The sequence below is a fragment of the Tursiops truncatus genome, chromosome 10, assembly GCF_011762595.2.
Source record: "Tursiops truncatus isolate mTurTru1 chromosome 10, mTurTru1.mat.Y, whole genome shotgun sequence".
In the NCBI taxonomy this organism is placed as follows: domain Eukaryota; kingdom Metazoa; phylum Chordata; class Mammalia; order Artiodactyla; family Delphinidae; genus Tursiops; species Tursiops truncatus.
In genome coordinates, this window is record NC_047043.1 from 36,129,347 (window position 1) to 36,150,162 (window position 20,816).

General features: G+C 54.4%; 1 protein-coding gene across 2 annotated transcripts in view; it reads left to right on the forward strand.

Moving 5' to 3' along the window:
* The first annotated feature begins 4,311 nt into the window (after positions 1–4,311).
* Positions 4,312–20,816, forward strand: part of MDGA1 (MAM domain containing glycosylphosphatidylinositol anchor 1) — a 57,677-nt gene continuing 41,172 nt past the window's right edge. For both annotated transcript variants that reach the window (XM_033864320.2, XM_033864321.2), the window contains exon 1: positions 4,312–4,417. In XM_033864320.2, the coding sequence (XP_033720211.1) occupies positions 4,351–4,417 (67 nt within the window). In that variant the 5' untranslated portion in view covers positions 4,312–4,350. The remainder of the gene's footprint in view (positions 4,418–20,816) is intronic.

The window sequence follows — 20,816 nt, forward strand, 5'->3', positions numbered from 1 at the left end:
GGCCCAGAGGACTGTTCTCTATTCGAGAAGAGAATAGGAACACTTCTTGTGAAAATATTTCCTAAATACCTAGGCCCTTACGTCTCTTCTGTACCGAACAGTGGGAAAGAGCAAGGCCGCAGAGCCCACTTCAGCCACTTAGCAGCTGCGTGAATCACTGAATCTTTCTATGTTATTCTATGAGAATAACAGTCCTATCTCACATAGTTGTTATGAGGATTAAATAGTTAATACACGTGAAGGGCTTAGAACAGTGCCTGGCATGTGGTGTCAGCTATTACTATTATCACTCGCTTCTCTCAACCACTCTCTGAAATAGGGACCCTACTCACTTTACAGCTGGGGAACCTGAGGCCTAGAGAGGTTAAGACTGGAGCTCAGGACAGATGGCTCCCAAGCCTAGTGCTCTTTTCCTTCTCCAGGCTGCCTCCCATTGTCAGACTCAGGGCTCTGTCAGAGGCAACAGGCAAGGCACACCTAGTGGAGGAGATGACTGAATTTACAGGCACGCGCAAGCAGGCTGTCAAGGTATTTACACTGCATACAATTAGCTGCAGAGTATTCACAAGTGGATTAGCTATAGCAAATGTTCAGTCCCAGCCTGGCTAGAATTTGGTTCTCTGCTCCCCCTCCCTTTTATCCCTCCCCCATCGCAACTCTTCTCTCTCTAGGCCAGTGTCGGTATTCAGAGATGGTAAATTCAAGTGACTGTCAGCTGAGTCAGTGGGGTTCCTTGTTCACCAGTAATGCACCCCAAAGCCAAAGAGGATCAATTAACTATTTGGGGTTGGACTAGCTAATTGAAAAATAGGAAGGCAGTTTCCAATGACATGGACAAGTGCCCATTCAACTCAAAATGGGCAAAGCCAAGGAGGGTGGGAATCACTGTGATCACTCCCTGAGAGCTTCCTGGAGGAGGTGACGATTTTTGAGTAATGGGAGAAAGATGACAATAAAAGAAGCTACTCACCATCACACCCTCAATTGGTGCCACTTCCTTTTCAGACTGGGTGGGGGAGGTTGGTGGGAAGATACAGAGCCTGATAGCTCTGTATCTCTGTGAGGCAGAAAATGGACTTTTCTCTTTGGTTTGGGGGGGCGGTAGTGGGGAGTGAAATTTTTTAAATTTTGTTTTAATTTGCGTAGAAAAGATGGTGGCATTGAGGGTATCCTAGGTCTGTGGTATCTGGCCTATGATGGGAATCACTCATTCATTTAACAAATCTTCTGTTGGCATCTGCTGGGTGCCCAAAACTAAGTTGGATCTGGTTCACCTTATTCAGCCTTGGACCCACAGGTAAGGAAGGAGAGGAAAAAAAGGAGGGGTTGAAAGAGGAGAGGTCAAGTGGAGGGTGGGCTGCAGAATAAGATTCTTCCGATAAAAGAATATGAATAAGAATGTATGTATTGGGTTGGTCAGAAAGTTCATTCAGGTTTTTCCGTAAGATGTTATATGTATAACTGAATCAGTTTGCTGTACAGCAGAAATTAACACAACATTGTAAATCACCTATACTCCAATAAAATAAATTAAAAAAATAAGATTCTTCCGATGGTCTCGGACTTTCCGAGATGGACAGAAGGAAGCTGAGATGTTACCTGATGGCACGACCCCCCCATGCTGCCTGGAATTTCTCTAGACACCTCCCATTCCTGCCACCCCACCTGCGAAGCTGGGGGCACGTGCTCCTGTGAGGGTTAGCCCCTGGAGGGTCAGGAGAGGAGGGAACCAGCAGGACATGCGCCTGGGAAAGGGGTGGCTTTTTTTTTTAATTTTGTTTTAATTTGAGTACTGAAAAATAAAGTCTTTTTTGGTATACAGTCTTTGACTTTTGACAAATGCTTAGAGTCGTGGACCACGATCACAACCAAGATATTACGCAGTTCCGGGGGGTGGGGGAGGAGGGCTTGTAATCTCCCCGCTTGTTAGTTGCTGCGGTTTTCCGCGCTCCCACGGGCAGCCCTAATACAATCCTTGCGCACACGCCGAGATCAATAACGGCGACAGGTGGAGCAGGTGAGATTAGCAAGACCTGGGTAGAGGAAAGCGATCGGAGGTGCGGGGGAGGCCGCCCGCCTTGCTTCCTAGCCTTTACCTCTCCCTGCCGGCGTTTGGGAGGAGCACTCTCCCCATCCCTGCTCTCGGAGGGCCGGTTTGAGGTAGCGGAGTCTGGGAGTGCGGGACCCCGCAGGTGGAGCTGGACCCTGGCTTGGCTGCTGAAAGAGAGGGCGCCCCTGGGGGCGCCTGAGGTCTTGAGGGGAGGCAGGACGGAGAGAGGGGCGAGCTGGGGATAATGGAAGGTGGCCTGGGGAAGCTCTGGCTGCGGGGTCCTGCGGACAAACCTGTTGGCAACCTGCGGGCCGAGGCAAGGGCAGGAGCTCTGATCGCACCCTTTTCGCCCCGGGCTCAGCCAGCTGCTCCGGCGGTGGCCCCCAAGCCGGACGCCGGGAGAGGCCGAGGCTGCGTAGAAAGGGGCGGGGCTCGGCCAGGGGCGGAGGGACTCCAGGGCCGCGCAGACAACCCTGCAGACCCACAGCAGGCGACCGGCTCGCGAGCCTGCAGGACCCCAAGAGCCGCGGGCGCCCCGGCCCCCGGCCTTTCCCTTCGACCCCCGCTTCAGTCCCGCCCCCCCAGAAGTACAAAACATTTACAAAGTGGGCAGTGCCCCGCAGGCTAGGCTAGAGTCCCCGGGGCGAACGGCCGTGCTTGCCCAGCGAGAGTACTGGGATCGGTGCACCCGGCTCGGGCAGCCGGTCTGGGTGTGCAAGGGCGGGCGAAGAGCGAGTGTGCGAGCGCGCTGCAGAGCCCGCGCCGAAACCCACGTCTCTTCGCCTCTGTCCTCGGGATAGATGGATCCATTTCTGCTTTCTGACATTTTCCTGCTGGGGGGATGGGGGGGCGGAGAGAGGGAGAGAAGGGGGGGTGCAGAGAGGGGGAGGGGAGGGGAGGGAGGGGGAGGGGGAGGGGGAGAGAGGGAGAGAGGGAGAGAGAGAGAGAGAAAGGCAGTCTGCTTCCCCCAGCCCTGTTTTGTTTTCTCTAATTGGTCCTGGGGGAGGCGAGGAAATTGGACAGAGGCTGGACCCGGCGAGCTGCGCTGCCTTTAATTGGCTCCTTTTTTTTAACTGGAGGGGAATCAAACAGGAGAGCGAGCGACAAAGGGTGGGAGAGCGAGAGACCGAACGAGAAGACGCGAGGAGGAGGGAGGAGAGGGGGAGGCGGGGGGAGCGCGGAATGAAAAGCTCGGAGCGGGGAAAAAGCAGCACAGCGAAGCCCAAGTTGCCGAGCGAGCGGAGCGCTCTCGCGGCCCGGAGCCCAGCTGCAGCCGCGCCCGGCAGCCCGGCCCGGCCCCGCCTGCTCTGGGCCCCCGCCGGCGGAGGCCGCCGGGCGGGGGCGGGGACGGGGACGACCAACTTGGGTCGCGGCGCATCCCGGCTCTACCGAGAGCGCCGAGCCCGGGAGCGCCACCGCCACGGCCAGACGGCGGGAGCGGAGCGAGGCGAGCAGAGGCGGCGAGCGATTCCCGCGCCGCAGTCCAGGCCTTGGCGAGAGCGCGAGTATTTTTCAAACGACTCAAACTTTCCTTCTTTCCCCGCGTTCTGGGGTCTCTCTTGGATGGAATTGCTCTCCTGATTCCCGCGGGGCGCTGGGGCGCGATTCCTCCCCGGGGTTCCTCGGTGGCTCGGCTAACTTCGCGGACCCGTGGACCCGTGACTCTCGCCCCTCCGCGGAGCCTAGCCCGCGCTTCTCCCCTGCTCAGGAGGGCCAGAGCCGAGGCTTTTCGCCTCCGAGAGGACGCCCAGCCCGGCCCCCTTGGGTCGGGCCATTGAGCCCCCAGCACCAGCCGCAGAACTGGAGACAGCGGATTAACCCCAGCGGAGCCCCGGCCTCCCCGCCCCAGCTCCGCGGAGGGGCGTCCGCTGGGCGGGGAAACGACAAGTTTGTCAGTCGTCGGTGGCCTGTTGGATCGAAGCGCCTTCGCCTCCGCAAAGGGGTCCCTGGCGCCCAGAACCCCGAGCGGACATCCCTGGGAACCCGGAGAGGCTCGGCGGCCGGACTTCTCGGGCCGGGGCGCTGGCTGCTGCGCCGGGCGCGCCGAGGCACCCGGGGCCGGGCCAGCGCCCCCTGCGTTCCCACGCGGGCAGCGGCCCCGCCGGAGGAGAAACCCAGGTCGCTGCCGCCGCCACCGCCGACTCCTCAGCCTCCTGATTTCCGTCGCCGCCGCCGCCGCCCCCTCCGTCGCCTCTCGGGGAAGGGGAAGACGCAAGGGGCATCGCAGGGCCCCGGCGGAGGCGCCCCCCACCGCCTCTCGGGCTGTGCCGCCTCGCGGGGATGAAGCACGGGCCGTGAAGATGGAGGTGACCTGCCTTCTACTTCTGGCGCTGATCCCCTTACACTGCCAGGGACAAGGAGTCTACGGTAAGAGCCCGCGTCCCGCTCCATGCCGGCTTAGCACCGCGCGGAAACTTTGCAAAAGGCGCAAAGTGCGCGCTGCCCGGGTTTGGTGGGTACCCCGGCTCGGACTCTGGAGTGGATGCCCGGGTCCCCGCCCTTTTCCAGAGAGCGAGGAGATCGAGCTAGCTGCTTCAGAGCACGGAGACAGGTTGTAGGGTCTGGCGTGAAGCCAGGGATGCCAGGGGGAGGTAGTACCCACTTTCCCAAACCCTGCCAGGGGCGGGAGTGAATCGGAACCCTTGAGAGCACCCAGTTGGCTCGGGAGACCCTGACAGACCGCACACCGGGGGCTGGGAAAACGACTTGCACCGAAACCTCATCCCACCCTGGCTCGGCCTCCGGAGTGGAAGCCGAGCGATGCACGATGCGGAGTTGCGCCCGGCTGGCGAGCGAGCCGGCTGTCAGTACCGCGGCCCGGCGGCTGGCTCGCCTTCCCGGCTCTCGCTGGGCTTCGCTGCTTCGCTTCTTGACAGCCCAAGCGGATGCAGGCATCCCCTAGATCCGGCTCCCAAGACCCCAGAATCCCTTTTCGGACCTCTCCTGAGCCAGTTAGTTCTTCCTGTCCCCGGTTCCCAGCTACAAAACCCCAGCCCCACCTTCCTTCTGCCTGCGCGCACACATTCAGCCACAGTCCCCAGAAAAGCAAACACTGCACGCACCCATCAGGCTACGTGTCGAAACTCTGCCTCCTGCCACGCAGCTTTGCTCCCGCGTCCGCACCCACACTCTCAGGCGCCCAGGGAACTCTGGTTACCCCTTCTTCCTTCTCCCTCGTGGGTTTTCCGGGAGAAAGATCCCGGGAGTGGGCATCATCCGTTCAGGAGGACGAGGGCTCATCCCTCTCGGGGACTTTCCCTCTGAGTTCTGGCAGCCAGCAATGCCCTGACCCACAGCACAAAAAGTCTTTGGGGCCCGGTGGCCCTTACTTTACCTTCTTCTAACTGCAGGGTGGTCTGTATAGGTCACTTTTTTAATGATGTGTAGCTGGAGTGAGGAAGATTCTCTTTCCTTCTTTCTCTAGGGTTGAGGACCTAATTATTCACCTTTAGACCGGGAGAGGGTTTGACCTATTCTGTTGAGGGGGCGGGGGCAGAGGCATTGTCCCTCAGCTGCCAGCCTCAAGTGCAGATGCTAAATGCTTCCTTCTGGGGATGCCTGGCCTGTCTCCCTGAGCCTGGCAAGAGGGAGGGGTGTCCTGGGGGTATCTGGGAGGTGACATCCTCCTGGCTCTACACAGCTAGCTGGCTTGGGCTTAATTCCCTGGGGAGGCTGGCCCAGGCATCTGGCCAAACTCTGCTTCTTAATTAGTTTGTGTGTCTCTTACTGCCTGGCTCTTTACATAGGCCAGAAAGGGAAAGAAGGAGGAAGAATGCAGCAGGGACTGAGAGAGGCTGCATTGTGGAGAGGAGGCCACTGAGCGTCTTCCAAGGGCCTTGGCCTCCCCAGGGTAGGGGAAGACATCAGGGTGTACTGGGGGGTCCTCTTTCTTTTTTCTCCTCAAGGTTTCCCTACAGCTTCACTGTCTCCTTAAGAGGTGGCCTAAGGAGGGACCTGCTGAGGTCTTTGCCTTCTCACCACACCCCAGGGGCTCTGGAGAGCGATGGGGAGCCCTCCGCCTCTGCTGCTATCCTCCACCCTGCTCCTCCCTCTGAGTGCCCTTGGGCAGATCTGGCAGGCCCATCTCCTGGCCATTCCTCTTCTCTATCCCCTCCAGTTTCTTCAACCTTATCCGGGGCTGCATGGGACCCATCTTGAAGAGGCTCCCCTGAGCCTAGCCTGGAAACCTCAGCAATGAAGGCAGGGGGTGGGGCAGTAGTTTCTGTGGACACTGATTCAGAGTACTTTGGGGCCAGGATTTAGCCGTTGGCTTGTAAGTCCCCCTTTCTCTGTATTTTCTCCACTCCCTCGTGTGCCTGGGTCCCAGCTGCTCTCACTCAGAGCTCATCAAGGTGTGTTGCTGTGCACTGGGGCCAACCCGGAACTCTTGGGTAACATTCTTTCCACTTGCCCTTTGAGAGCATTACTCCAAGGAAGGCCTCAGGGGAACTGCAGGGTGAGAAGTCTTAATCGAGGTGGATGGAGAGTGGTGGATCTAGTGAGGAGGAGGACCACAAGAGGCTGCCGAGTTCCTTGTGATGCTAGACGCTTTGGCCAGATATAGCAGAAGGGAGAACTATGGTATCACCGGGTCTGGGTTAAAGAAATAGTATGGGAGGGGCTTCCCTGGTGGCGCAGTGGTTAAGAATCCGCCTGCCAATGCAGGGTACACGGGTTTGAGCCCTGGTCCCGGAAGATCCCACATGCCGCGGAGCAACTACGCCCGTGCACCACAACTACTGAGCCCACGTACCTAGAGCCCATGTCCACAACAAGAGAAGCCACCGCAATGAGAAGCCCGTGCACCGCAATGAAGAGTAGCCCCACTCACCGCAACTAGAGAAAACCCGCGTGCAGCAACGAAAACCCAACGCAGCCAAAAATAAATTAATTAATTAAAAAAATATTAGTTCTTAAAAAAAAAAAAGAAATCATATGGTGAGCTAGTTCTTCTGCTCCACCCGCCCCCCAAAGCAGATGAAGCAGTTTGAGAAAGAGTAGAGTGTAGGGGTGAGGGATGGCCACTCATGCCCATCATTGTATGTCAGCACCTAGCACGGTGCCCGGCACACAGCAGGAGCTGGCAAGTACTTGTTGCACGAATGAAGGGCCATTGTTGGGGGGAAGTTGAGGAAATGCTTCTTGAAATTCTTTCTCTCCAAGAACCCTGTCTAGGATGGTTTCCAGCAGCGTAGTGGGGTCTCTCTGAGAGTCTCTGCTTAGGGAGAGTCATGGAGTCCTAGGCTGGCAGCCGGAGGGGACCTCAGCTTCCCTGGCAGTGAGAAGGGAGGCAGGTTTTACTCAAGGCACAAAAGAAAAAGTGTGCCGGAGGGAGGGAACCCCAGCCTGTGTGGCTGAGGGAGGGGCAGATTGACATGGAAGCTGAATTGAGGAGAGGGAGGAAGAGCAGGCTGTGTAGGATAAACCCATCAGGATCTGGCCTGGGCTGTGGGTCTCTGATGAGGCTGGTGGGAGGCAGGTGCCTGGAGCCCTATGCCTGGCTTCCCTCTGAGTGTGCTCTTGTCGTCTCTGAGGTCCGCTGTCTACAATAGGGCTAGGGAGGCGCTGTCAGTCTGGTCAGGTGGTTTTGCTCTTCTTGGGGGCACAGATGCTACAGGAGCTGAGTACTGGACCAGATGGTCCATTTGGAGCCTGTCCCCTCTTCCCTCCTACCTCCCAATCTCCTGGCCCAGTTTGTTGTGCTCCCAGTGGATCCTGTAATCTGCTTTCTGGCAAGCCAGGGGGGTGGGCTGGCCCCAGACGCCTAGTTCTGGGGCAAAGACAGTAGCTAGGTGATGGAGGAGGAATAATCTATGTGTGGATAGCATCAGAAAACACCCCCTCCTCCATCCTGGCTTCCTCTCTTCCTTCCATAGCTGCTGGACTTCCAGCCAGGGGCAGGTCAGTGGGACTCCTCTCCTTTACAAAAACACAACAACCCCCTGGATTATTTAATATGCAGGAGTGCAAATTGACATTATCCTTAAGACAGGTTGTTTGCAACTTACTGGTGGAAGTCAAAATATTTCACCAAAGGTGTCATCAGAAACTACTATCCTATGCTAATTTTTGTGGGAACATGAAGACAGATGTTGAATAATTTGACAGGAGCAACATAGCTTACAGAATTATCACCAAGTCAGGTTTTTTTCCCTCCTCTGAGGGGTGCAGAGAGAATTTCAGGAAGTGTGTCTCCCAGTGCCGTCTTCTGGGTGTTGATCTGAGTGTGGGCACCCTTGGGATTTTTCACTGGCATTTCTACCCCATGCCTTGAAACTGGCTGTCCCCTGGAGAAGGAAGGCATCGCATCAGAAAACTCTTGCCTCCCAGGGCAAGCAGAAGGCTTGGGGGTTTCTAAATGTCCTCAAGAAGATCCCTGCCTCTGTCCCTTCTTCCTTCTCAGTTATAGAAACTACATGAGGGAGAAAGAGGGCCTTGCGCCCACAAATCCAGGCTGTTTTGTTTGCTTTGTCAGCATCGTCTGCACCCCTGCCCCACCGAGTTTAAGTGGACCCCTGTGCTAGTCTGAGGGCTCCCAGGCCTGACGTCGGGCCAGAGAGTCCTCCTTCAGGTCAAGAGCCCCATGATGTCCCATCGTACACTGCAGGCTGCAAACCTGTGCTTCCTGCCTGGAAGGGGGCTCTGGGGAATGGGGCTGGGGGTGGTTAGAGAGGATGAGTTTGCTAGCCAGGAAGGCACCCTCGAGAGGCGGGCTGGGGACATGCCAAGAGCCTACTTGTAATTGGCCAGGCCTGGCTGTGAGCTGCTGGGGCCAGGGTGACAAAGCCTCGATTAGAGCCTGGTATTAGCTCTGCTTTGCTGGAACATGGAGGGACGGGTGAGGGCTCCATAGGGAGAATGGAGGGAGCTAATCACAGCTGCCAAGGCCAACAAATGAATGATGCAGGAAATCAATACCTGGGGGCGGGAGTGGAAATCCGGGCAGTGGTAGCAGCCATGGCTTCTCCCGCTGCCCAGGAGGCGCAGGTGGGCCTGGGAGGAGTGAGACAGAGGCAGCAGTGTGAGGACCCTCCTCTCCCCCACACCCTCCCCCCTCCCCTTCGTCTGCCTTCCTCTCCCCCACTCCTCCCTTTCATCTCCTTGTGGCTGGACTCAGGGAGGATGGGCCAGGAGATGCCCCACCTGGCAAAAACAGGGGGCCTGGGAGATGGGACCTTGGGCCACTCAGTGCTGGAAGAGCGCTCCCCAGCTCTGACATGCCTCTGGACACCTGAACCTGACTAGGCTCCAGGTGTGAGGGTGTGTGTCTGGGGACCCTGCCCTGTGCTGCTGGCACTGCCACTCCAGAAATGGCCAGCAGGGGGAGGGCTTGGCTGTCACATTGCTTCTTGCCTTTCCTGGGCTCCCTTGGCCTCAAGACTCCCAGTAGGATGCGCTTAGCCTGGGGCCCACGGGAGCTCCTTAGGGCCTTCTGAAGCCCCAGGCCGCCCTCCGCCTCCTGTGTCCCCACCCCAGTGTCCCAGGGCATTCGCCTGTGGCCAAAGCCACACTTCCTGAACCCTAGGCTGGAGGAGAGCTCTCTGGTGGGGCCTGGCTGGGTTGTGTGCAGAGCAGGGGCCTGTGCCTCGGCAGAGCTGCCTCTTTGTGAACCTGGGTATGGCCCCTCTTCTGCATCTTCCTGCCCATAGTCAGAGACCCTGCTTTGCAGGCACACATCTGCTGACGGCTGATACTAGGTGTTAAGGGGCCCCTATTGCATTTAAATGCTGATATGGAAGGCAAAAGCAATGCTTAACCCAAAGGAATGAATCTTTTTTCTTAAGCAACGCAATCTCCCTTTTCCCAAGTCTATGAGTAACACGTGTTCTCTGCAAAAACAATCAGAGTAAACATAAAAGTATAAGGAAGAAAGTAAAACTCACTTGACATCCTGCCTTGCATTCGATGATGATTCTTTCAGGCATCTTTTTGGGCAAATAGGAATGAACTTTTTAGGGGAGAATCGTTGGTTATGACGACCATATCTTATAGGTGTGTAAGTACCACGTGCATTGCCAAGTATTTTCATGTGTCTACCTCCTTTGATTCCGTAACATTCTGAGAGGTCAGAACAGGGGGTCCTATTGTCCCTATTTAACAGATGGGAAAACCAAGGTTCTAAGAGTTTAAGAACTTGCTTAAGGTTACACAGCTGGTAAGAAGTGGCTTGTAGACTCGATCCCAGTGGATCTTCTGATTTGGGGGCTGGAAAACAGTATGGTGTCCCTCTTGCCATTCATTAAATATTTACTGAGCACTTCCCTTGAGCAAGGCCCTGTTCTGAGCATTGACAGGGCTACTGAGATAAATAAGAAGCTCTCAAGGAGAAGGGGAGAGGAATCACATACACGATGGTGGTTCCTGGACGATCTTGATAAATGCCATGTGACAAGGGCAGATAAAGGGCTGTGGGAATTTGAAGAGGGAGGAAATTACTTCCAAGGCCTGGTAGAGGAGGGGGCATTTGAACCAGAAGTAGAGGAGAAGGGCATAGAAGCAAGGAGTGAGAAGGGCATCCCAGGTGGAGGACTCATTATGGCAAAGGCATGGAGCGTAAAGAACCTGGGTGTGTGGGGGGAGTTGTGAGTCGTTGATTTGGGCTGGAGCGTAGGTTGAAAGGGAGTCAGGGCGGTTAGAGTTGGAACAGTAAAGGAATAATAATAAAAACTGCTAACATTTGCTGCCCAGGCTGAGATAAGGAATATGTATTGTCTTCTTTAATCCTTACCATAATCCCTTAAGAGAGAGTCACTCATCAGCCCATTTTACCAATGAGTAAACTGAGGGCTCAGAAGGATGAAGTTACTTGTCCAAGGGGCAGAGCTGGGCTTGAACCCAGATTTGCTGATTATAAAGCCTGTGCTTGTGGGGAGTAGGCTGGAATCTTGGGTTTGTGAGGGTGTTGAGCAGGGGAATGGGTTGATATGAGCCCAGGTACCTCATATCAGGCTGGGTAGCCGTGCAGCTGTGTGTTTGAAGAGGCTGCGGTCAGGCGGAGGGAGACTGGTCATGAGATCCAGAAGTTGTCTGGGGAAGTCGTAATGAGAGCTTGATCCAGGGTGGTGACTGTGAGAATGGACAGGAGGGAGTGGGTACAAGAACTGCAGCCAACCAACAAACATGTAAGTGAAGCCTCTGTAAGTGGCACTTGAGATGTTTGATGAAATAAACATGCTCTTATTCTCCTAGAGTTTAAGTTCAAGTTGAGGGGAAACAGGCAGTAAACAAGTCAGTGAATAAGTAATGCATTCTATGGTGATGAATTTTATAAAATAAGGGTAAAGCAGCTAAGGGGACAAGGTGTGGTAGGCTGTGGTTCAAGTTCATACCCATTAGTTGGGGGTAGAAGTGCTCCTTGAGTATGTGCCACCAGAGCAGAGACCTGAAGATGCCCGAGGGAGGAGGGAGGAAGCCCCGTGGATGTCTGCAGGAAGTGTGATCCAGGCAGGAGAATAGCCAGTGCAAAGGCCCTGGGGTAGAAACATGCCTGGACTACTTAGTAACAACGAGGAGTCCAGTATGGCTGGAGCAGAGTGAGCCATGGGGAAAGGAGTAGGAGGTGGGGTTAGAGAGTTAATGCGGGCAGGTTGTTTGCAGCCTTGAAGGCTAAGTAAGGACTTTGGATTTTTTTTTTAATTAATTAATTTATTTAATTAATTTATTTTTGGCTGCGTTGGGTCTTCGTTGCTGCGCACGGGCTTTCTCTAGCTGCGGCGAGCGGGGGCTACTCTTTGTTGTGGTGCGCAGGCTTCTCATTGCAGTGGCTTCTCTTGTTGTGGAGCACGGGCTCTAGGCGCGCAGGCTTCAGTAGTTGTGGCACGTAGGCTCAGTAGTTGTGGCTCGTGAGCTCTAGAGCGCAGGCTCAGTAGTTGTGGCGCATGGGCTTAGTTGCTCCGCGGCATGTGGGACCTTCCCGGACCAGGGCTTGAACCCGTGTCCCCTGCATTGGCAGGCAAATTCTCAACCACTGTGCCACCAGGGAAGCCCAGGACTTTGGATTTTATCCTGAGAGAGGTGGGGGCCATGGGAGGGTTTTGAGCAGAGGACAGACATGAACTGACACCTTTTTAATAGAATCCCTCTGGCTGCCATGTAGAGCATAGACTGTAGGAGGTTGGGGATGGAGGAAGGATCCAGTCAGAGACTGTTACAAAAGGCGAGAAGTGAGACTGTACAATCATTGGGTCCTGACAGTATTTCAGAGCTTGGGCAAGGGATGGGAGCTGAAAACGGCTCTGAAGTTTGGTGTTGGGAGGCTTGGCACACAATGGCAATGAGATGGAGTGAAGGCCATGGGAAGTCAGACAGGTCTGGGGCAGTGGAGTGAAGCAATTAAATGCCTGGACTTCTGGGTAAGGAACCCGTGTTTGAACCAGCTGTGAGAGCCCGAGAAATTACATCTGCTTTCAAAGCCGTGGCTCTTCTGCTTGTCAGATGAGTTTGTGATAAGCATGCAATAAGCCATACCTGGAAAGCCCTGAGCACTGTTCTTGGCACTTAGCAAGGCCTCGGTGAATAGTTTTATTTGAATGACAATGCCAGTGCAGTTTTGAACTTCATGGGATTCTGGTGCTGGGATGTCTGGGAGAGATGTTGATGGACATGAGCGGCGGTGCTCAGGGGAGAGATCTGTTCTGAGTGGTGGACTTGCACATCTGGATTTATGTCTACACAATGATGTGAGGTGAGACCACGAGGTGGGATAAAATTGCCAAGGAAGAGAGAGTAGAGTGAGAGAGGAGACTGGGCTGAGACCAATGCCCTGGGGTTGGGAGGAGAAAGAGGAGACAGAGCAGGTGGCATCAGGGAGGTAGGAGGAGACCCAGGAGGGGACAGGGACCAGAAAGGCAGGGAAGGGATGGAGTCCATGGGAGGAAGGGCCATCTGAGGTGGGGGAGGAGACAGAGTAAGGGCCATCTGGGGACTGGGAGGTTGGTGGGGCTGCGGCTGCAGCACAGAGCGGGGCTCCTTCTCAAGGGGACTTCCCAAGGAGTCCCCTGGGGATTTTGTGAAAATGCAAATTCTGACTCAGTGGGTCTGGAGCTGAGCAGAGATTGCGCATTTCCAACAAACTCCTGGGTGATGCTGACGCTGCTAGCCCACAGATTGCTCTTTGAACAGCAAGGGCAGACGGGGAAGAGGATTGGACTCAAATGGAAAGACTTGGGTGGGAGGGTCAGTGGTCAGCTTGCTGCCTCTGAGAGAGCCTGGCCTAGGAGCCTCGCCTCTCTGAGCTCAGTGTCCTTGTCTGGAAGGCTGGTTCAGGCGCTCCCACCTCTTGGGATTACAGAGGAGCCGAGAGTGATAGCACTTCGTAAACTCTAAGGCAATCTATGTGGACTTTGTTTCATGAGAGCAGAGGAGATGGCGGGCAGATGGTAGGGAGCCCTGGGTGTGGGTGGCGTGTGGAAGCAGGAGGTGCAGGCTGTGCTTTTGAGAAATGTCGCAGGCCAGGGAGGGCTGGAACCGCCGTTCCCCTACCCAGGCCGGGCCTTGTGCCTGTGGGAAGCTGGGGCTGCAGGGGTGGGTGACCTCAGTGTGTGTGTGTGTGTGTGTGTGTGTGTGTATGTGTGTGTGAGAGAGAGAGAGAGAGAGAGAGAGAGAGAGATGAGGGCCGGTGTGAGGCCACTGCTTGGCCAGCTTTGGAGATTCCACCCCAGGCTCTTCTTGGTTCCTTTCCAGTCCCAGAAACTCAGCAGGGATTGACTTTGATTATCTGGAGGGTTGGGAGCTGCGTAGAGAAGTGTTTCTCAGCCCGGCGGGCATGTCAGAGCCACCTGGAGAGCTTTTTCAAGAACAGATGCCTGACTCCACCCCCAGACCTCCTGAATCAGAAACTCTGCAGGTGGCATCAAGGCAGCTGTGGTCAGAAGCTCTCCAGTTGATTCTCAGGCACAGCTGGTGTAGACAGTGCATCTGAATGAGTCAGGCCCAAACAGATGCCTTCTTCCCTTGGGCTTTCTGAGGGCATTTCTGGGTTTTCCAGGTCACTGCCCAAGCTTTGTTTCAACCATGCTCATCTAGACCCTCGGGTCTTAAAAAAAACGCACTTACCATTTTTTAAATTATGAGCCAGGGGACTTTCTAGTTTAGTAGTCTAACTGGAAAGGTCAGGAGCTTGGGAGAGTAGCCTCTCTCACTCTGCTTCTAGCCAGGGAATTTCCAGACCTGAACCTAAAGAGACCGAAAGAAACTGCTCCAGAAATGTTGTTTTCATTGATTTTCAATAGGTAAATTCTGTTACCTTTTTGAAATGTGGCCCTTTTGTTTATTCTCTTCTCTTTTTGGTTTAGAGAAAATGAAAATTTCAGAGCGGGCCCCATCGTAGCAATTCAATTCAAATGTAAACCGAGCAAATGTTTAATGAGCAGTTGCTAAGTGTCTGGAAGGGAGGTGGGCGCTGTGACTGCAGGGAGGGCTGAAGGATACCTGCCCCCAAGGAGCTCGCAGTGGTGCGGGAGAATGCAGGCTTTTCCAGCGTCCTCATTTTCCAGATGGCGAAGCTGAGGCTCAGCTGGAGGGACTTGCCCAAGCCCCTGAATTTAGCAGGTAGTGGAGTCAGGATTTGAACTCAAGCCTGCCCGATACCAAGTCTGGTACTTGCCTACTGCCCCCCGTGTGAAATTCCTGAGGGCAGGATCTGACCTATTTTTTTTTTTTTCCCTAGACTGTGCTGTGGAGAATGGGTTGCTGATGGGAGCAGCACGAGGACCCTCAGTCCTATAGCAGTTAGGAATCACATTCTGTTGCCAGAACCAAAGACCTGACTACAGAGTCTCCAACAAATTAAAGTGACTTTCTTAAGTCTAGAAGTAGGCTATCCACGGCTGCTCTGGTGGTTCCTTGGTCACTAGAGATCCAGGCTCCCTTCCTCTTGCTGTTCTGATCTCCTCACAGTGGTGCTTCTCAAACCTTGCTGCATATGAGAATTACCCGGGGGTGTTTAAAATTTGTGATGCTTTGGTCATACCTCACATCAACTAAGTCAGAATGTCTGGGAGTGAGAACCAGGGATCAGCATTTTTTTTTTTTTTTAAAAAAGAAAGATCCTGAGATGATTCAGATGTGCAGCAAAGTTTGGGAACCCCTGCCTTAGAGCACTTTGCCTTAACGTCACCGAGGGGCTGCTGGGGCTCAGCCATCGTGACACATTCCAGGCAGGAAGAAGGGAGGAACACTTAAAAGGCTGAGTCATTCACCAGTTGAGTCAGCTTTTCCAGAAGCCCCCTCCCAATGATGTCTGCTTACATCTTACTGGCCATTCTTTTTTTTTTTTTTGGCTTAGTCGGGTCTTAGTTGTGTCACATGGGATCTTTCGTTGTGGCATGCAGGCTTCTCTCTAGTTGTGGCGTGAGGGCTCTGTAGTTGCGACGTGCGGGCTCCAGTTGCCCTGCGGAACGTGGGATCTTAGTTCCCTGACCGGGGATCCAACCCGTGTCCCCTGCATTGGAAGGTGGATTCTCAACCACTGGATTACCTGGGAAGTCCCTTACTGGCCATTCTTAGATGAAGGGAGGCTGATAAATGTAGCCTTTTAGATGGACATATTCTCACCTAAGAGAATATCAGGGTTTATTTAGATAGAAGGGGAGAATGGAAGTTGGATAGGTCATGAGCAGTCTTTACCACAAATCCCCACCTCAGGATCAGTTGGCATTTCTTGAAATGAAAGGATTTAGATGGATGTGAACAGCTGTTCTTCTCCCCACCTCACTCTACCCTGCCAGTCTAGCTCGGGTTGGGTGGGGTGCTCTGGCGGCTCTGAGTATGGCCAGAAGGAACCTTAGAGAAGACAGAGAACCAGAGCAGGGGAAAGGCTTGCTTGGGGCAACCCAGACGTTCATGTGAGGGTCCAGCTTCCCATCTGCTAATGCTCGTTTGCTCCCCCTCACCCCAACACGCTGTTCATTCACATTTCCATGAGGTTGTTCATTTCCACTGGTTGGTACCTCCCTCCACTAGCAGGTGGCTCCTTTCAGTCCCAGCCGCAGGAGAGCTCTGTGGACCCTCCTGGTTTGGGGGAACCAGAAACTGAGGGACTGTGCTAGAAACCATGATCTACCTCATCTTTCTGCCTCTCAGCAAGCCCGTACCCGCATGAGCCCAGGCAACCCCACTGCTGTTTGCTCAATGTCTAATCCTTTGTTGGGAAGTTCTTCTCATTGTCTAACCTTATTTCAGTTTGTTGTAACATAATCTCTTATCAGGAAGATTCAGAAGCTGAGGCCTCTGACCTGAACTTGAATATCTCCTTAGCCCTGAGGCTTTTCCTATGTGAAACTCTAAATGAAGGCACTTATCCCATCACTGAGAGGGACATCCGGAGGGTAGACTTGGGGAGGGAGCTGGATTCTGGTGTTCCAGTAAAATGCAGGGGGCCTCTGGGGAGGTCAGTTTATCTCTAGCAAAATACATAAGCCCACAAGGCAAGCTGAAGGTCTGTGCCATCACAAGACCTGGCTTTACTCTCCTTTCTGGAATAAGGCCATGTATTCCAAACACAGAGAAGGCCAGGAGTTGGAGCTTGAGGGTGTGGTAAGAAGTGAGCTCAGCTGTGATACAGTGGTCTTAACTGACCCAGAGGCCCTTGAATCTCAAGGAGTTTGTGCAGGAAGAGACTGAGACCAGAGAAGGTAAGGTCAAGGTCACACAGCAATTAGGTGCCAAGGCTGAAGTTAAAAGCCACGTCAAAGGACTTTCCAGCTGGATCTTTCTCATTCTCCTGTACTATCCTGTGGGCTCAGGAGAAGCAAGGACACATCTGCATGGCATTTATAAGCTCCCATGAAGTTCAAAACTGCACTGGCATTGTCAGAGCCAGGAGAGAACTTAGATCAAATATAATAATTTGTTAGAAAAGAAACCTGAGGCCTAGAGAGGGCAAGAGAAGTCCCCAGACCACAGAGCAAACAGGCAGCCCAGCTTGGAATCATGGAAGGTCACAGGTAATGGGCTTAGAGGTTACCTGGCCCTCACTGGTCAGTTTTCAGAGGCAGAAACCAGTGGTCAGAGGTGAAGGGTCGCTCCAAGCTCTACCTGCCATTGAATACACCCTTCTCTCCCACTTCTAACTCCCAAGTCATATCTGGGCTCTAGGATACCGAGAGGAGTGTGTGCGTGTGTACATGTGCGTGTGCATGTGTGGCTTAATGTGCCAGGGGCAGCAGGCAGGAGACGTAAGAGACTTTCTCCAGATCAAGCCACCCACCTCCTTCTGGGGCATTCAGAGGACAGTGAGTTCTCGCGCCCCCTCCTGGCTTCCTCCAGTTCCCCATGGCCCCTGACGTTGCCCACTGACACAGTGGCCTCGGGGGTGCTGGGAGGGCTCAGCCCTGAGGGATGCCCTAATCTGCTTGAAGCACCGACACCCTGCCTGGCTCACTCCCTCACCTTCTCGGGAGCTGAGGGAGCAGGGACTGTGAGGCTGTCCAGGGCGAGGGTGGGCTGCATCTCCCCACAGTCTCCTGCCCTTCGTTCTGGCGAAGCTGGGGCTGGTGAAGCCAGTGGCTCCTTCAGGCTCCCTTGCAGAATTATAGAGCCAGGGATGCGGGGCTGAGGGGTGAAAGGAATGATTGGTGGGGAGCCCTGGCTGCTGGTGGAGATCAGTGTGTGTGTGTGTGTGTGTGTGTGTGTGTGTGTGTGTGTGTGTGTGTGTGTGTGTCTTTCTGTCTGTCTGTGTATGGAGAACCATTGGCAGGAAATATGCTGTTCTCACTGGGTACCTCAGCCGGAGCTGAAATACATTCCCCAAGTCCTCTCTATGCTGGGCATGTACACGTCATCAGTATTTTCTGTGCACACTTAAATATACGTGGGCATGCGTGTGCTGACAGTGTGCATATATGTGATCATGCCCACAAGAACATGGGTTTATGTGCAGGCAGTCATGTATGTATGTGGGGGGGGACTGCAGACCTCTTTGGGGGCTTCTTTGGGTCCCCCTTTATCCCACTGCTCCTCTGGGCAGCCCCTGGTCATCCTTGCCTTGGTCCCCAGGCAGGGGGCGGGAATGGGCATCCAGCTCTCTGGATCATCAGCCCAGCGCTATGTCCAGCCTGGGTTATAACTGCCCACCACCGCTTCTGGGAGACCTGAAGTCGGGGGGCAGGGACAGGCTGAGGCTGGCCTGAAGCTCCTGGCTAATTTTCCCGGCCTCCATCGATCCAGAAACTTCTCCTGAGTCTATTAGCAGTCGGCGAGTGAAAATATCCCCCATTTCAAGCCCTGACCTGCGACAGGGAGGAATCCATAGCAATTTGTTCAGAGGAAAGCATTTCCCTCTGATTTGTATTCCAGTTTATTCCAGGCAGGAAGGGGGCCAGGGTGGGGGGACGGGGAACCCTGGCATGGCCAGAGCTGGGCCCAAGCCATCCCCCTCAGCCCCCCATGCCAGCCGGGGTGGCAGCTGGTACTCCCTATGGCTCCTGGGGGTGAGGGCTGAGGAGGGGAGGGTGGGCCCCAGCAGGGGGATGGGAAGAGAGACCCTTCCCAGCAGGCCCTGCTTGGCTGGAAAGCTCAGTTGTGGATGTGGTTTTCACAAAATACAAAGCTGCCTGCTTGGAGCCTCTCTCCCCGCACCGGGGCCTGTGCCAGGCGTGCGCTCACCCGCTGTGCCCGTGCCAGGGTGGGGGCTGGGCTGAACGCATGGGCACAGTGGCCCCAGCTGGGCTGAGTGGCAGGGGGGCCTCTTCTTCTCCTGAAGCCCTCCCCAGCCATCCTCGCAGGAGCAGAACTGCCCAGGCTCAGAGGGGAGCGGCACCTTGGAGAGTCCCCTTGCAGGGCGGGGGGGGGCCCCTCACGGCGGGAGCCCTGAGCGCATCTGCCTGACACAGCGCTCACGCTTCATTCCTGGCCTGAGCAGACTGGAGCTCACGGGTGTCCTCACCAGGGAGTCTCTTTTGAGCACCTAGGATAACGATAGCTCTGGCTGACATTTATTAAGTACCAACTACTTGCTGGGCACTGGGCTAGTGCTGCCAAGCACCCAGTTTGGGCAGCGTCCAGGCGTCCTCCTGCACCTCACTTTCCTCAACCTTCTGCATACTTCTGTCACCTCCCTCAGCCGTCTCTGCTCAGTGTTTTCAGTTTCTCCTGGGAATCACTTCTCCCTTCCACCTGCGGCTGGCCCTAGCGACCTAGGGTCTCAGGACTGATGCCTCTGCACCCCCCCTTTTCCAAGGGCCTCCACAGACAGGCCAGCTTCCTTTCTTCTGGATCACTTTCTCTGGTGCCACCTGGTCTTCCGCTCCCCGCCAGGGCCCAAGCCTCTGCAGAGGTGGCTCCATGGCAACCAGAGAGGAGGATTCTGGGAAGGGTCAGCCAAGTGGTCCTGCAGCTTTGCCCCCAACCCCTGCTCTCCACTGTTTCCTTCCCTCATGCCTCAGTGCCCCAGGGAGGAGAGTAACCAGAGAAGTTCTTCACACCAAGGTGTCAGTGACTAGCAGCTCTCAGGTCAGCTGTGGCACATGACTTGCCAGGCTCCATGACACCCCCGAGGTCTAATTTCAGAAGCAAGTAACTAAGTATATCAAAGTCATCTCTCTCGCTCAGGTGGGAGTGTGGGAAGCAGTGTGGCCTGCAGGCTCGTAGCAGAGGCTTCTGCCACAGGTCTGGGTTCAAGTCCTGCCCCAGTCACTCACTGGCTGTGTGATCTCGGGCAGGGTACACTCTGTGTCTCAGTTTCCCTGTGCGCAAGCAAATGATAATAATAGTGCTCCCCTCAGGGGGCTGTGGTGAAGAGGAAACGGGAACTTGTGGAAAACCATTCTGAGCCCAGTGCCTGGGGCTTTTCCGAGGAGGCACTGCTAAGTGAGTGATTCCAGCGCCCAGGTCTGCTCAGGCCTGCTCTGATGAGTCACAGAGGCTGCCACCAGGGAAGTGGCATGTGAGGCTCTATGTACAGGCATGTGACACAATATTGGAGGAAAGGCTGAGACCCTGGTCCTGGAGAAAGTGTGGCAGAATTCCACCCCTCCTCCCATCTTCCTCTTGGGGAAATTTATAGTAAGAATGTTCCCTATGAGCTACTTTATGAGTTGGGAGACAGGTGTGTTTTGCACCCAGCCCTTTACTGCTACCCACATGGCTGCCCATTCCAGACCTCACTTTCCTCCTAAGAGGCAGTGCCCCCCACCTCCTGTCCTTAGCCCCCAGGAGCCTCCTAATGGCAGTGACTTTTCTGTCCCTGGTTGTGATTGAACTTAGGTCCAATTGGCCTCCCCCATCCACAGATCCTTCACTTTTCTCCCCCAGCCGACTGGGTTTCTAGTCATTTACAAGTTGTTCAGAGACTTGGCATGCTGAGATCCTACAGTGCACGCCACTTATGTGGATTCTTAAATTTCAGCCAAAAAAGGAGAGAAACCCTTCAGTGATGGAAGAAAAAAATAATGAGAATACTTAGCAGGGGGGCAAGTATTACATTTCCCAATTTATAAATATACCTGATGCTAAAAGAAAATATGTTCCCAAACTTTATGCTTCTGGAATTGACTCTTGAAAAAAAAAAGAAAAAAAAGATTGATCATCCCTTTCAGAAATTTAACGTGCTTTCCCTCCCAGGGGTGTTCTCCTTTTGAAAGGGACACAGAAAGAGAATGCACGAGTGACTATTTATTTATTTATTTTAAAATTTTATTTATTTATTTTTTGGCTGCACTGGGTCTTTGTTGCTGCACGCGGGCTTTCTCTAGTTGTGGCGAGCAGGGGCTACTCTTTGTTGTGGTGCGCGGGCTTCTCATTGTGGTGGCTTCTCTTGTTGTGGAGC